Source organism: Miniopterus schreibersii (genome assembly GCF_964146895.1).
Source record: "Miniopterus schreibersii genome assembly, chromosome: 2".
In the NCBI taxonomy this organism is placed as follows: domain Eukaryota; kingdom Metazoa; phylum Chordata; class Mammalia; order Chiroptera; family Miniopteridae; genus Miniopterus; species Miniopterus schreibersii.
Window position 1 is genome coordinate 182,264,201 of NC_138102.1, and position 15,053 is coordinate 182,279,253.

At 42.8% G+C, this 15,053-nt stretch overlaps 1 protein-coding gene across 7 annotated transcripts in view; it reads left to right on the forward strand.

The window, feature by feature from the left end:
* The window catches only part of TNRC6B (trinucleotide repeat containing adaptor 6B), a 198,939-nt gene extending 197,124 nt beyond the window's left edge, over window positions 1-1,815 (forward strand). For all 7 annotated transcript variants that reach the window (XM_081128606.1, XM_081128608.1, XM_081128609.1 and 4 more), the window contains one exon: window positions 908-1,815. In XM_081128606.1, coding sequence (XP_080984732.1) covers window positions 908-1,295 — 388 coding nt within the window. In that variant the 3' untranslated portion in view covers window positions 1,296-1,815. The remainder of the gene's footprint in view (window positions 1-907) is intronic.
* The last annotated feature ends 13,238 nt before the right edge of the window (window positions 1,816-15,053 follow it).

A 15,053-nucleotide genomic window follows, 5' to 3' on the forward strand; every position in this document is an offset into this window, starting at 1 on the left:
TCCTATGCTCACTGAGATAAACACACAGGAAGATGTACACATGAGTATTCTGGCACCTGCTTAATTAAACAAAGATGCATGAGACATGCCCAAAATGACATGATTGCATAAGCAGTTGTTTGGTACTGAGGTGGCTGATCTTTACCTGCCTAAGCATGGATTGTCCTGTGTATATGATAGGCCGATAAACAAAATTCCACAAGTGAAGAATTTGTGAAGTAGTGAATAAATTTTAAGTACCATAAAACAAAGCCAATATCTACGAAAATGTGAAACCATAATTATAGTCTCTTTTCATAATCGTATCTAACTGCTTACTTTGGCTTCTTTGTGGGTGATGGTGAAATATTGTGGTCTTGGTGGATGGCAGGGGTTTTCCATGAAGTAGGTGGGACTGGATCAGATTTTGACCATCCCCTTCCCTGCCACTCTCAAACTGGTGAACAAGAAAGAACTGACTCCCTGTGGCTACAGATGCCACAATAAGCAGCTGCACACAAAACAAGCAAGTGAGCCTGCCACTGATACAGAGCAGCATTTCCAGGTGTTTGAAGCTGGGTCACCTTGATGCTGTGTGTGATCTTTTATCTCCCATTGGGGGGGAAAGAGGTGACATCATTCTTGACATATAAATTTCACATACCAAGGGCTATCGATCTAGAGTATCCTAGAGTAGTCTTTGGATATCCTGAGGTTTTGTGGTACCTTAATGCTTTAAATCAGTACCTGGCAACCTGGTTAAAATGCAGGTTCTGATCCTGCGATTCTGCATTTTCAAAAGCATCTGGGGGCTGTGGACACTTCTTGTCAAAGGGCTGCACTGTGTATAAGAAGGACTGAAATACTCAGTCCTTGTGTGCTTTAAGGTTTCCCTCAACCCATAGCTCTCCCTCCCCCTTTTTTCCAGGTGTGTATTGGGAAACACTACCATCCTGGCTGAGTTTGCTACCGATGATGAAGTTAGCCGCTTTCTGGCACAAGCTCAGCCCCCTACACCTGCAGCAACACCGAGTGCACCTGCAGCTGGTTGGCAGTCGCTGGAGACCAGCCAGACCCAGTCAGATCCCGTTGGACCTGCTCTGAATCTTTTCGGTGGGTCCACAGGGCTCGGGCAGTGGAGCAGCAGTGCTGGCGGCAGCAGTGGGGCCGATCTTGCTGGCGCTTCGTTGTGGGGGCCCCCAAACTATTCTTCTAGCTTGTGGGGAGTCCCAACTGTGGAAGATCCCCATAGGATGGGCAGCCCTGCTCCTTTACTACCTGGTGACCTTCTAGGAGGAGGGTCGGATTCAATCTGAACTTAGAACTTTCAACTCTGACCTCGTGACCTTTTTTGGAACAGCAGCAGCACTAACTTGACCTTTTCGTTTTTTTTTCAACTTGCAATAAATACATTTTTAAAAGGAAAAAAGAAAACGGAGAGAGAAAAAAAGGTGGGTCATTGACAGACTGTCTGAGCACATAGTTGCCTCCCTTATAACTTCAGTTTTTTCGTTTGGAATATGAATCCAAAAAGAGAACATATCACTCTTGAAATACTTGAATCATGAACGCCAACCTAGAAAGACAATGTGAAGCAAGTACACATACCATTTAAATTTAAACTCAAAAAAATTAAAAAAATTAGTTTCTAGTTTTTCACTTTTTTCATGTTATATGGAAGTTGTTGCTAAGAAACATATATACTGAAAAAATAGCTTTTTAACTTTGTTTGCACTGGGTGTGTTTCCGTCCTTAGGTCTACCATGTTTGGGAGGGAGGGGAATTCAAAAGAATTGTTGGGGTGGGGGGAGGGAAGACTTGACGGAGCCTCACTTTAAAAACAAAAACAAAAAAACCTAAAAAAAAAAAAAAAAAAAAAGGAAAAAATTTGTGATTGGCTGGTTGATAAATACCAGTGTGTTCTGGCACATGTAACTGCCCAGGCATGCTCGTTCTGGTATGTGTGTGCACGTGTTCCTGTGCATTCGCGTGCATCTTTCTCTGTCTCTGTGTGTGTGCCTGTGTCTTCTGCCTCCTCCTTCCTGACCCTGGTTTCTCAGAAAGCTGCGTTGCTGACAGTCTGCAGGCTGGCTGGCCGGCCATCTACTTTTTACTTTTATTATTATTATTATTTTTAATTGAGAACACACAAGCACGGGGAGCCACTGCTTATACTAAAGCAACTCCTTTGGGCTGCATTAAGATGAACAGAGTGCTTTTTAATAATGAAAGCAGGGAGCTCCTTTACATCTGCAAATTAGCCTGAGTGTGAGTTTTCTCTAGCTTTTCTTTTGACCTAGCAGTAGAGTGGAGCACTGCCAAGTCCAAAAATTTAGGAGAGCAGGAGGTACCTCTTGGAGCAGCTGTGTGTTTATTTCTGTTTTTTAAAATGCGTGGCCACTAGGCACATCTGAATATCTGTTAAGTTTTATGCGGCCTTTTCGTTACTTTGAATGGGAACAGGTGACGAGATAGTTTTTAATTATGTGACATCTCAAAAGCGGAAAAACTGTGTTCCCCTCCTTTCTTGTCTAATCAGGTATGAGAAATTCATCAGAAAGTCAGGTAATGCTGAATTAAATATTTCTATTCTTTTTCATTTTGTGAAAACAGAAAAAAAGTAAGTTGTGAGCAGCCTCCTGAAAGCATCCGCAGCTCTCCCTCTCTGCTCCTTTCTTGCTGAGCGTTACCTGTGCCAGGCCGTGGCGTGTTACAGCACCAGGCCATCACTGACAGAAACGTTTACTTAACGAATGTTCTTAAACCAGTGTGTACTTCAAGCGTTTCCTTTTGTTCTCTGTGTTGTGTATTTCCTGTGTATGTGGTTTTGCTTAGGCAGGTATAACTTAGCAAAGACTTTTAAGTATTGCACCTTTTTTTGGTTTTGACCTCTTATTTTTTTTTTTTCCCCTTATAATGTTGCTTTTTTTATTTCGGTATTTAAAGACTTTTTAAAGCATCAATGTAGTAGTACTCTGGGCCGAGTAGGAGGCAACTTTTAATCCACAGTTACCACCAACATGTATGTACTTATGTTGGAATCAAAATGTATCAAACTGCGTTTTGTGAAGAGAGCTATAGCAGCCCTGAAGGGGTACCCTTTATACAAAGCAGATGGGGGGGAGGGTCATATGCCGGTAACGTGCTAGCACTTGTGTGGACATCCCAACCTGCATTATACTGTTTAACATAAAGTGCCGACATTCTGTACCAGCAAATACCTGCCCATTCCAGCCCTTGGTGGGAGCAGACCTCTACTGTCCTCCGGAACTTGCTGCTAGTGAGGACAAAGGATTTTTCTTCTTTAGCATCTTCAGTGAAGGGTATAACAATGCCTAATGTATTTGACTTTCAGCTTGTGTCTTTGTGTAGGTGGGTGGGTGGGTATGTATAGTAAAGGCAAAAACTCATTTAAGTGGTTTTGTGAGACAAAGAATGGGAATTCTGTAGTCCTCTCGGCTTACCCTGTTGATTATAAGCCTAGCCTCAAAAGACATTGACGTGCGTAATTCAAGTGAGCATTCGCTCTTACAAGTCTTTATGACCCCTTCGTGGGTAGGTGGTCAAACTTGAGTTTCCAGCATTGGTTTGGTCCCATTGGATGCCTTGTAGAAAACTAACTGTGCCCTCCTCCTGCTCTCCAGTTTTCATCACCACCATGCCCCTTCCACCTCTGCCCACATACACAGTGTCTCCTCCCAGCCCCACTGACTGCTCTCTCTGTGGAGCAAAACCCTGTCGTGGTGACCTTCAGGTGAAGAGCAGCTATGTTCAGACACCTACAGAAGGCTAACTCTTAGTTTCCCTAGGTTAGGAGCATGTCCCAAGGCTCCCAAGAGCCAGTGGTGACCCTGCCGCTCTGGTTTCCTGCCGTGTCCTGCCCCACCCTCCACCCTTCCAGCCTGTTGGTTCCTTGACCTGCACTATGGGTTAGTTGAGTTCCTTACGATACTACGGTGAAAGCCGGGTGCTAGAAGCCCCTCTTGTTTACAAGACATACTGAGGGATTTGAAATATGTAAAATTAGCATGAGAAGCTAAAATGTTCTTCCATCATAAGCTTAAAGGGAAAAAAATTAAAAACTTAAAAAAGACCAAAAAGTGCGTATATATATATATATATATACATATAAATATATATTTTAGATGAAGACTAACTCTGGGAGCATTTAACAGTGTTTTTTGTTTTCGTTTTTAACATTTATTTTCCTGCTTTAAAATTTGCAAGCATTCTCAGGAATTCTAGGGTAGGAAGCCAGTTTTTGAAGATGGTTTATTTAACCGTATCTTATCCTAGATAGACAGCTCTTTCTTTCCTGTTAATAAACTTTTACAAGTTCCTGAAACTTCAAAAAGTTTAAACAATTTTTACTTAAGAAAATGTAAAAAGAAAAGTCTCCAAATGTTATTGTCATACTGGGGAATCACACATTTTAAAACATGTAGACATATTTTTTAAAAATGATCAATTTAGCAGCAACAGGTAAATTCATTATCTTTAAAAATACGGGAGAAGGACTGAGCTTCATCAGAGCTCTATTGCATATTTATTTGGAAGCGTAATTTAATGGGAGAGCGTTTGGTGTATATAAATGGAAATTCCATACGTTGTTCCTTTCCATTTAAGACCGGACTGAAGTCTCCCCTACTCATTTTTTTTTAAAGTAACCCTTCTCCCTGTCCCCCAGCCCTACCAACAAAAGAAAGGAAGAAAGAAAGAAACAACAGCTTAAAAAGAAAGTAACTCTACTCTGTAAAATAGTACTGTTGGATTGCTGAGAATCTATGTAAAGAGTTAGGAAATATAGGTTAATAATTTTTGGAACAAATTTTAAATATAGGCATTACTAGAGGAAAAGTATCTATGGACTGTTCTGTTAATGAAGACAAACTGTCTTGCCTCCGTTTGTTATGACAGGAGGCAAAAATAATAGAATATCTAATAAGGAACAAGTGATTTTACTTTTTTCGCTCCCAGCTACTGTTGTGCTCATTTTAATTGCTATTTTGAAGATCTGCTGCTTAATTATCCCCACCCCTCAGCCGGAGATGCGGAGTGTTTCCTTTCAGTTTGGGTAATGTCAAATTCTCCTTTTGTATTCCCTCCTGGGGCCCAGGGTCAGAATTCCCTAGCATGACCGCAGCTTCTTTTAAACATCTAAGCTTCCCAGTGGGAAAGAAACTCCCGCTCGACAGGTAAAGGGAGTGGGTGGGGTTGCTGCCTGCAATTTCTCTAAAACCGCGTTAGTGCCTTCGTACATACACCCAGGCGTCCTAAGCAGGGGGAACACGTGTGTGTGTGTGCATGTCGTCCAGTCACTCCACAGACATTAAGACACTTGCCTATTAAGGAAATTGGAGTGGTTCTGGACAGGCCCCAAAGGCAGTGGGCTAAATTTAAAATAAATAAGCAGAAATCAAGGAAGTTAAATATGCTTTTATGTCTCGAAAATGTGGAATGCCAAGATCCTTCCTTGTGTTGGTGCCCTCCCTTACTGTGCGTTGACTTCTCCAGGTGTGTCAGTGTGACAGCTAGAGTGATCTGGAAAGTCTCTCTGTGTCGGGCCAATAGAAAGGGGTTTGTGTTTTTCTATTCTTGTCCTTCCTCTCCTCCCTTTCCCTGCCCTTGTTCTTTCTTTTCTTTTTTTCCTTTGTCAACTTTCTGGAAGCTCTGCTTTATTGGTTGGCAGTGACCTAAGAACAGGATATAGTGAGATGTAATGGGAGAGAAAAACTTCCTTCCCTGGTATTCTTTGGCAAAAGCCATGTCTGCTGAGAGATTATGTGGCTTCAAAACACTTAGAGAATTTGGTGGGAGCGTTGTCTCTTCCACCACACTCTGGCATGTGTACAGAGGCTTGCTGGTCACCTCTCTTTACACAGATTGACTTTATAAACATTTTGATCATGTAAATTTGAGCTTTCCAGTTTTTCCTAGTTTCCCCTTATTTCTTTAAACACTTGATTACTAGCGGCTAGAGGTGTCCATCTCTCATACATCACAAACTTGGTTTCTGTCTACCACATGAGTAGCCAAAACAAAAGCAGCACTAGTAGGGAAAGGGAGGGATGTCTTCCATCAGACTGGGGACCTCTGCTGGCAGTTGAGATCCAGTGCCATGACCTAATTTTAGGTGTTTTTTTAAAAAAGCAAAGTTCATATCTCCAACACACTGTGAAAAAGTGGATGTGGCATCTCTGATCCCTCAGTCCCTAGCCCTTGACAGTCTTCATTTACAACATTCACAGAGGTTAACTAGCAGTGCTGTAAGCTCAAGCTCCAGACGAATTATCTCATCGGTGTCCCCCAGTAAATTAACATTATCCATTGACTGCCATTCAATTTGTTGTATTTATAGCGGTTTGATTTTATATTACTATAGCTCCTGTTCTAGGAACTTTCCCACCTCTTCTGACATGAATGTAGCAAAAATTAGCAGTTGGTTCTTCCAAGTTCCTGTGGGTTGAATGTGGTGTATAAGATATGCAACAAAAAAAGAAAGGAAAAGAAATTCCTGCCTAAGAATTTGGAAGAGCTTTTACTAATACATCTAGCAGAAACTAAAATTTCACAGGCTGTTAACTTGTTACAAATACTCACTCTCACTTTCACCACTTTGGGGAGAGGGGGCAGTTTTTGTAGAGTTAACAGCCAGATTCCATATCGACCTCGGATGCTGTGTACTTTTTATTTTTTTATATTCTGGCATCTTGACTCTTAAACAGAATGAAGATGTCTGTGTGCTGAGCAGAATGCTTCAGCCGAGCCTGTTTGCTTTTGCAGTGTACACAGGATGTTTTCCGCAGACTTGGCTGGAACAGCCATCTTGAAGGTTAGGGAACAATTGAGTCTTTATGTGGAAAAGGTCCCCTCTCCCCCTTCCTCAGAGTTCAGATTCAACATTTGACACTTTGTAGGTTATTGTTTTGGGTTTGGGTTTTTTCTTTTGTTTTAATTATCTATAAGGTCGTTAGCTAGGAGTCGAGATACATTTATACCTTGTTAAAATAAAAATCAACCTTTTTCTTCTCCAGTGTTTTTGCCAAGTTTCGTCACACTTCATGTCTCTGCATTAACTACACTTCTTAGTGCTATTGCAAAAAGAAACCTTATTTGTTGTTTTTCCTCCTGTGAGTGTATAACAACCAGGCTACATGCAGTGTGCAGAGGAACATAGTCTAGCCTGTGTGTATACAGTGAATTGTCAACCTTTGACCTCAGCATCATTCAGAAAATAGGGTGTCCTTGCCCTTCTCCTCTGCTGCACCCCATGCCACACCCCCTCTGCTTTTCTTACACAAGTACAGGGTGTCCACACAGTCTAGATACAGGCAAATATATATAATGTTGTCAAGGACATCCTCAGCTATTAAAAACAGAGTGCACCCTGTGGTGTGGTCTGTAGGTTTATGACCAGTGCCAAAGGTATGTGTATTTTCAGAAGTGGTCCCCGTTTATCAACAGTGGTGGTGTTTTCTTGACCTTAAGTTTGACAGAGGAGGTGCTGGCATCCCATTCTTTAAATTTGAAATAATTATCAACGTCAAAATCTATGAACATCGTAATAACTTAAAAATTGAAGATTGGCCCTCCCTAGCCCACCCAGAATGCCTCCTCCCCACCCACACCGCCAAAGAAAAGAGGCCCTGAGCACCTATAGGATGGTGAAGGGAGCACTGGTCAGGAAACTGTTACTCCCCATCAGCTGGGCATCCATGCTGTCCTTCAGGCGGTCACTCAGACTAGGTCCGGAGTAATTACCAAGTGTTCTAACATTTGAGTGGTTTTTAAATTGTCAATCTCTTGTAGTAACCCGCTACCACCACCAAAAATAGCAAAAGTGACCGAAACTGCCAGTGTTGGCCTCACAGAATTTAAATGGTTCCCTTGTCAGTTAGCTGTACACCTGAAGTTATTATCAACGAGAACCTGCACGCCAGGAAAAATGGTACTACCCTGATCAAAGGGTCTCTGCAAGACTCAGTCGTTGGTTCTTCATTTTGCCAGCTCTTGTTTTCATCATGGAAGGGAAAGGTCAGATAGAAGCGAGAAATGTTTTTCATTTTAAAAAGAAAGTGTTTCCCTAATAAATCATTGCTTTGGAAATAAAATCCCAATTGTAATTGACCCATTTGGGGGCAATATTAAGAAGTTGGGATTGTGTATTTTATAACTAATGGTGAGCAGCAAAGACAAGTGGCGAGGGTATCTTCCGGTGTTGCGGCAGAGCTGCGAAGTGAACTGCTTTTCCTTCCCTTCCCCTCCCGTGCTTTCTCCGGCCACTTACTGAAGTTGGCAGCCCTTCTCCTTGGGCTACTGAAAGGCGTGCACAGTTCTCTGAGGGCTGGGTTGTAAGATGTGACCGAGGTGAGATAGAGCGGCCTTACTGCAGGACTAGCCTTACAGCAGAGCTTTATGGAGAGGAAGATAGGTATCCTACATGTGTTCGCCAAAAGTGAAAAGGGGGGGTATTTATGTGAGACCAAGGCAAAAACCTTTGGAACCGTTTAAGAAGTTACATACCTTTTAAAGGTAGTATCCTTTCTCACTAAGTGATACATTTAGCATACACTTCTTGCCAGAAATTGTGGGATAAGCTAGAATAAATGTGTTTAAAACACCACCCCATCCCCCCTTTTTAATTTTGTCTAAGGAATTAATTACTTAAGTGTAGTATTTCTGAATGTGCCTTTGTGAGTACAGAGACCGTCTGTTTTAGGAAGAAGCTGTCCATTAGGATGAAACAGAAAGACGGTCAGCCTAGTCTTTAGGGAAGTCAGCGTTTCTCCTGGCCATCTCCAGGGGCAGCTGGTGAGTTTTCATTAGCATCAATGTTGCACAGTGTAGAGTTGTGTGGAAGAGGCTCTGGGACTTGGAAGAGGGGGCAGCGAGGTGATGGTGCACAGGTGACAGAGACCTAGGTTAGTCCAAGAGTGAAGGTTGAATTTACCTATCTACATTGCCTGGTTTTCTCCGTGTATATGTGTGTGTGCACGTCTGGTTGTCTTTTTGTTTCTCTGTGAGCACTGGAGAACTGAAATACGGTGATGTTCGTGACATTCATGCATGTCAAGAAGGCGCTTCCCAGCTTCTGCACGCGGAGCGGGCGGCGCATTTCCACCCTGAGTCTGTCCTGAGAAGGCAATTATTTTCCCAAATGGAAGTCATTTTGTGTTGCTGTTTATGTGAACAGGGTATTACACACAAGGAAAAGGCTTTTGAAAGAATAAGATTGAAGTGTTTGAGAAAGAAAAATCTGAAATCATGTTTTATTTCTTCCGAACTATTATAGCTAAAACATAGAAACCTGCAATGTCTTTTCATTTGTTTTTACTTGTTTTAAACAATTCCACCTCTTCTCCCCACTCCCAATCTTCTAAAGAAATATCAAGTGAATGCTAAGGGCCATTTCCATAATTCCTCAGAACTCCCCAAAGAGGAAACCGATCCCTCCCGCAAGATTCCTTCAGCTTCCTTCAGCTTCCTTCAGGAAGACAAAGGGAGGAGAGATGCTGCAGCTCTCTGTGCTTCACTCTCATTCCTCTCGAATGGCCTTGAAATGTATTATTATGCAAATGTGAATTTTGATACTGAATTTAAGAAGAGGTTGTTGGATTTTTTTCTTTTTTCAAAAAAAAAGTCCCATACGTGGTCATCATTGCTTCTTTATTTTGTGCCGTGAATTGTAACTATGCATTCTGCAAAAGGGGGGCAGAGAGGGCAGAAAGGGGAAGGGAGTAGCTTTGCATCTTCTGTGGTTTCTGTGTCCATGGCATCCCATGTCCTGACGGGGCAGGGGAGTGGGAGCATGAAGCGGTAAGGTCGGCACAGCACAGCGAGGTGCAGAGACCTCTGGGTCCCCCCGCGGACGCTGGCAGGCCTGGTGGCCCCGCGAAACCAGTGTGGTACAGGATTCTCCGTCCTAGCCGTGCAGTGTTAACCCAGTGCAACAGTGGGGCCCCACAGGCTCCAGTGTTCTCTGGAAAAAGTACTCATCCTTTCCTGAATTCAGAACCCCTTCAAGCTCAGGAAACCATGCCTCACTCGTGCTGACCTTCAAGTTCACCTTAATGTCAACTTCGAAAACCTCCTCCTCGCTCCTTTTTTTTGTTCTTCCTTCTTAATCGTTTTTGAGAGAACTTAATTATAAGGAAACTGTCTTGCTCTAAGCCTGGGGAAGGGGATTGTTGCTTGGCAGGCAAAAGGATTCTCTTCCCCATCCACTGCCCCTCAGCCAAACATGACCTCTGCTTCCCTGGCATCCAGCCATGTATAGCTAGCGAGCAGGGAGGTGTTTGACACGGACAAGCCAACAGCCTTCTCTTTGTCCTAACAGAATTCCTTTGTGGATCTTGCCTGTGGTGAATCGTGGCACCTGCATTGCTCTGGTCTAGGCATTATTAGCAACACACAGTATCGTACACAAGAGATTGTTCTGCCCATGTTCAGTGTTTCCATGCAGCAGCTCTTGTCCACAGTACTGTAATGAGTCACAGACTTGACCAGTCTCCTTGTGCCCGGGCAACGGTGCATGGGCACGATCTTATCAGGGTTCCAATCTGTTAGATTGCCTTCAGACAAAAAAACAAAACAAACAAAAAAAGTAAAATCCTGGCGTTTCAACTGTCTAACACAAAACAATACCTCGAGGTACATTTCCCTTACAGTGTAGACCTTGACTCCCCTCTCCGTTTCTGACAATAGTGGATTATCCTTTTGAAAATATGAACATGTAAATAGCAGGATAACTTCTATAATTTTTTTTGCTGTGAAAGTAACCCTAAAATATGATACTTTTCTCTTTTTTAAGTCGTCAGAAGTTTCAGATCTTACTCTTTCATGTTGAAGAGGAGAAAGCAGAACAGGTCAGGGCATGGACTTGCATTTGTGGGCTGGTGTTCTCTCCATTGCCTCCCATTCACAGCGACTGCAGGCCAGTGTCTGAAGCCTGTTATAATAGATACCATCTCTTCCAGCCTTCTAGCTCCAGGGTGGGGAGTGTCAGAATTTCTCTCTTCCGGAAGATCCATCCCCTCCAGGGTTCCAGAATGTTTTCCACAGGAGACCCTGAGCCCTCAACCTTTCTTGATTCACACACGTACGCACAGTAAGTGAGTAGCATTCTGTAGTTCACAAAGGGAATTAGTCCCTAGAATTTATAGCCTTGTCACTTTGTGATACTCTGGAAATGTATTGATCTGTTACTTACAAAGAAACTCATCTGAGATGTGCAAACAACCGCCCTAAAAGGCATGTGCACCCTCAGTTGTTCCCCCCTTCGTGAGGCTTGGCTGACATTAGGTAGAGGGACATAAGTTTAACAAATGCTGCTTGTAGGGATCTGTCAGCTGCTGCTCTCTTAGATTTGGCCATTTACACAGCAGGGTCAGAATGGATCATTTTGAGCAGCTTCTTCACAAACAGCCCCTTCCCCCATTTTAAAAAGAAACCCTGTATCCGTCAAGAACCCTTTTTACTTTTGACTTGTATAGTGACGACTTCCTTTGACAGGAAGAACCTTGATTATAAATGCACGCATATTCACCACCCACCTGATTTCGGCCCTTTGGGCTTTCCTTCTGTTTGTTTGGAGACCTCTTTTCTATCAGTCTCCTTCCTCTGAACCCTCAAAAGTCCTTCCCATGCTCATCCCTCTACAATCCTCCCAAAGGGCTTTGCTAACCTCTGCACTTCTTTCCTGGGGCACTCACTCCCCCACCACCACCCTTTGCACACACACCTGTGACCAAAGTGTGTCCAGTGATCTCACAGAAGACATCAAAAATGGTGCATGCACCTCGAATGTGCTCACAGAGACACGTGCACAAGGATTCTGCACCCTTGGCCTTAACCTCAGTATGACTTAAGGTGCAGGAACATTTTTAACAGGTTTAAAAAAAGATACCCTTCTGGGAGGCGGGGAAAAAGCAGACACAAGAACTCAGCTGTGCTGGCTTCTAACTATCCACTATTTGCTTACAGCTTCAAATTCTGTGCCCACCCCACCCCACCCCCACCCATTTTGATTAACCAAAAACAGACAAGCAACCTGAGGAGAGATTTCTGGACTATTTTGTCTTTCTCCATTTAGATGGAGATATAAATGCTGCTTTGGGTTCCATAATCCTAGGGGGCTATGTTTACAGAGTAAAATACATCCTACCAAATCAGGAAACTGAATCATGGAACCTCTGCAGTGAGAGTTAGGTCACTGATGGTGAACCAGAGAAGCGAGGAGTCTGGGGGTGCAGAGGAGAGAGGGAGAAGTCCCATTTCAGTCTCATGACATTGTGCTCCCTTCCTCCGCTCTCCTCCCTCCACTTCCCCTCTTGCCGCCTCTGAACAGAAGGTGCAGAGAAGGGCTTCAGAAAGAGGCTAGAGTTTTCAAAGGCAGCTTTCCAGCTTTGCACACAAACGTAACAGGAAGGTACAGGAGAAGTCCTCTCGTCTGATACACTGTCAGCAGAAACAACCTGCCAGCGTGACCGAAGCTGCGCACATCGGTGCCCCGCAGGTTACCCAGAAGTGTTTTGTTTTTCTTATACTTGAAATAGCTTTGACGATATTGTTGGTGGCTTTCTTTCCTCTTCTGGTGGGCAGAGAGAGTGTATGATGGGGTTTAAGGAAGTTTGAAGGGAGAAAAGGAAGGATATGGCATTGTCTTTTTGTTTTTTTCCTTAAACATAGAGGTTTAATCAAACTCCCATATGTTGAAATTGCTCCTCATATTACTGGTTTTACATGGACACAGAAACTAGGCACTTTAGAGGTGCACTTGCATGGCAGGCTGGGCCCCCCTTTTCTATATTTTATTTTACTTTTTTAGTATAGTGGTACTTAAAATCACTGGTTCACTTAAAAAACAAACAATAAAATGTTAAACTCTACTAATGTACAAATAAGCTGAAAAGTTGCATTTTATGTGTATTTTTTGCCATAGCAGGTACTGTATTTCTCATGCTGGATTTCAAAAAAAAAAAATCAAAAACAAAAAAAACTAAAGGGTGGTGTTTTATTGGATTGCGACAGGTTGCGTAATAAGGAATTAAGTCTTCGTCATTTCATTAAAACTGAGAGATGATGTAATGCATATATAAGAGTTTTCTGAAGGGTTTTTTGGGCTTTTAAACGGCTTATTTTTGTTTTTGTTTAGTTTTTTATTTTATTTTATTTTGGAAAGATATGATTGTATTATGTGCAACTCAGTTGCTTACATTATAACTACAAAATATTTTTGGGTTCCTGGAAAACAAAAAAGAAAAAAGACTAATAAATGTGTTTGGCTGCTAAGCATTTATTGAGGTTTCCTGTTTTATTCTGCCAATTTAATTTGCTCATTTGTTGAATGTTTACATTTTTTCTACTCTTCTTTCTCTCCCTGCTCCACACCTAAAAGCCATCCAAAATTCAGCATCTAAATTGGGCCTTAACTTGGTCTATCTTGCCTTGGTATGTTTTCTTTGTTGGGGTTGGCCGGTTGGTGGTGGGTTCCTGCTTCCTGCTCTCGCTGCCGGCCACAGTGCAGGTTTGTCCTGCCTTTTGTTGTCTCATTTAATCCTTACTTGCATTTGGAATGAAAGCCCAAGAGAGGGTAGAGGAAAGAAGAGAGAAGACTCCTGCCTAGGGCTGAAGCAGCCAGCTCTGACCAGAAAACACCTCGGCGCTCCCTACCCCGCTTTGAGTGCTGCTGCCAGGAGCATTAGAGCCTTCCCCTAAAGGCGAGGTTTTCCCCATCCAGATGGCTTACTTATCGTGTTGGGACATGGGATTATGGAACACCTCCAGAATAGCAAAGGGGAGGAAGTGAGGGAAACTAATGCTAACTCCCAGGTATTATTGTGTTTGACTTAATTCTCAGAATGCTGTGTGAACAGAGAGCAAACCAATTTCATAAGGAAACTGCGGCTCAGAATAATTTAATTCTCTGATAATAGGTAGTATTGATTGATTGCTTACTATAAGCTGGGCACTGCTCCAAGCACACTATTTATATTCATTCACTCACTTAATTTAACTTTGTCTTAGTCACTGGTGAAACCATACTAGGAACCCAGATAGGATTCAGAAGTTACCATGCCAGAATGCCCCTGCTGCAAAACACCTGGGCTTCTGAGAAAATGGTCTTAAAACAGGCCTGTTGTACACAGTGGTAGGCCACATGCCATCCAGTTCTAACATCATAAAATAAGTGAACCAGGAAATCAGAAATGAGAAGAGGTGAACTCTTCAAAAACATCTTGAGGGCCAGTCTGTTACAAGTAAGTGCTTTTTTTTTTTTAAGAAATAAAGATCATTGCAAAAACTACAAAGAGCTTTATCAACAATGAATCAATGTCTAAGGGGGCATGTGTTGCAGAATTAAAGGTGGTGGTTCAGACTTGAGCATCTTACTCAGCCCTCCTCCCTCATGTGCCCTGCCGTCCTCTTAGCATGGAAAATCCATGCTAACAGCAGACCTCTACATTCCTGCAGTCCACCCCAGCCACTCCTATACTCACCCAAAATAGCTTCTCTCCAGGATCACTAATTTCAGCATTCTTGACCTTGACTTCCTATCCTCCCAACCAACTGGTTCCCACACCTCTTTGGCTGTGTTGTGACCTCATCAGCCACTCCAGGACGCTGACCTATTTCCTTTCTTCCAATCTATCAGCCCTCTCCTTTTTCTCACTTTCTTCCTAATCCAGTTTAGATTTTATTGCCCATAATTTCAATAACATGATTGCTAATACCTATAAATTCCCTTACCCGCCCCCTCCTGTTTTTTGACACCTACATGACAAAATCCCCACTTTGGAAAAACCCTATTTCTGTGTTCCACAAGCACCCAAAAGCAGCATTGTTGGCAGAAAAAAGTCCTCACAGGGCAAATAAGGGCTCCTATAAATGTACTGTAACCAACCAGCAGTGAGACCTTGACAATGCCCAGCAAGCGTCCTGTGTCCACTAATATATGGAGAATATTGCAGGAACCAGAAAATTCACCCACGTCCCTGCTTCCCAACCATGAACAGAGAGAGGTGCTTCCCCTTCAAGTGCTGGTTCCTCCAGTGCTTGGGATCCTTTGCCTTCCT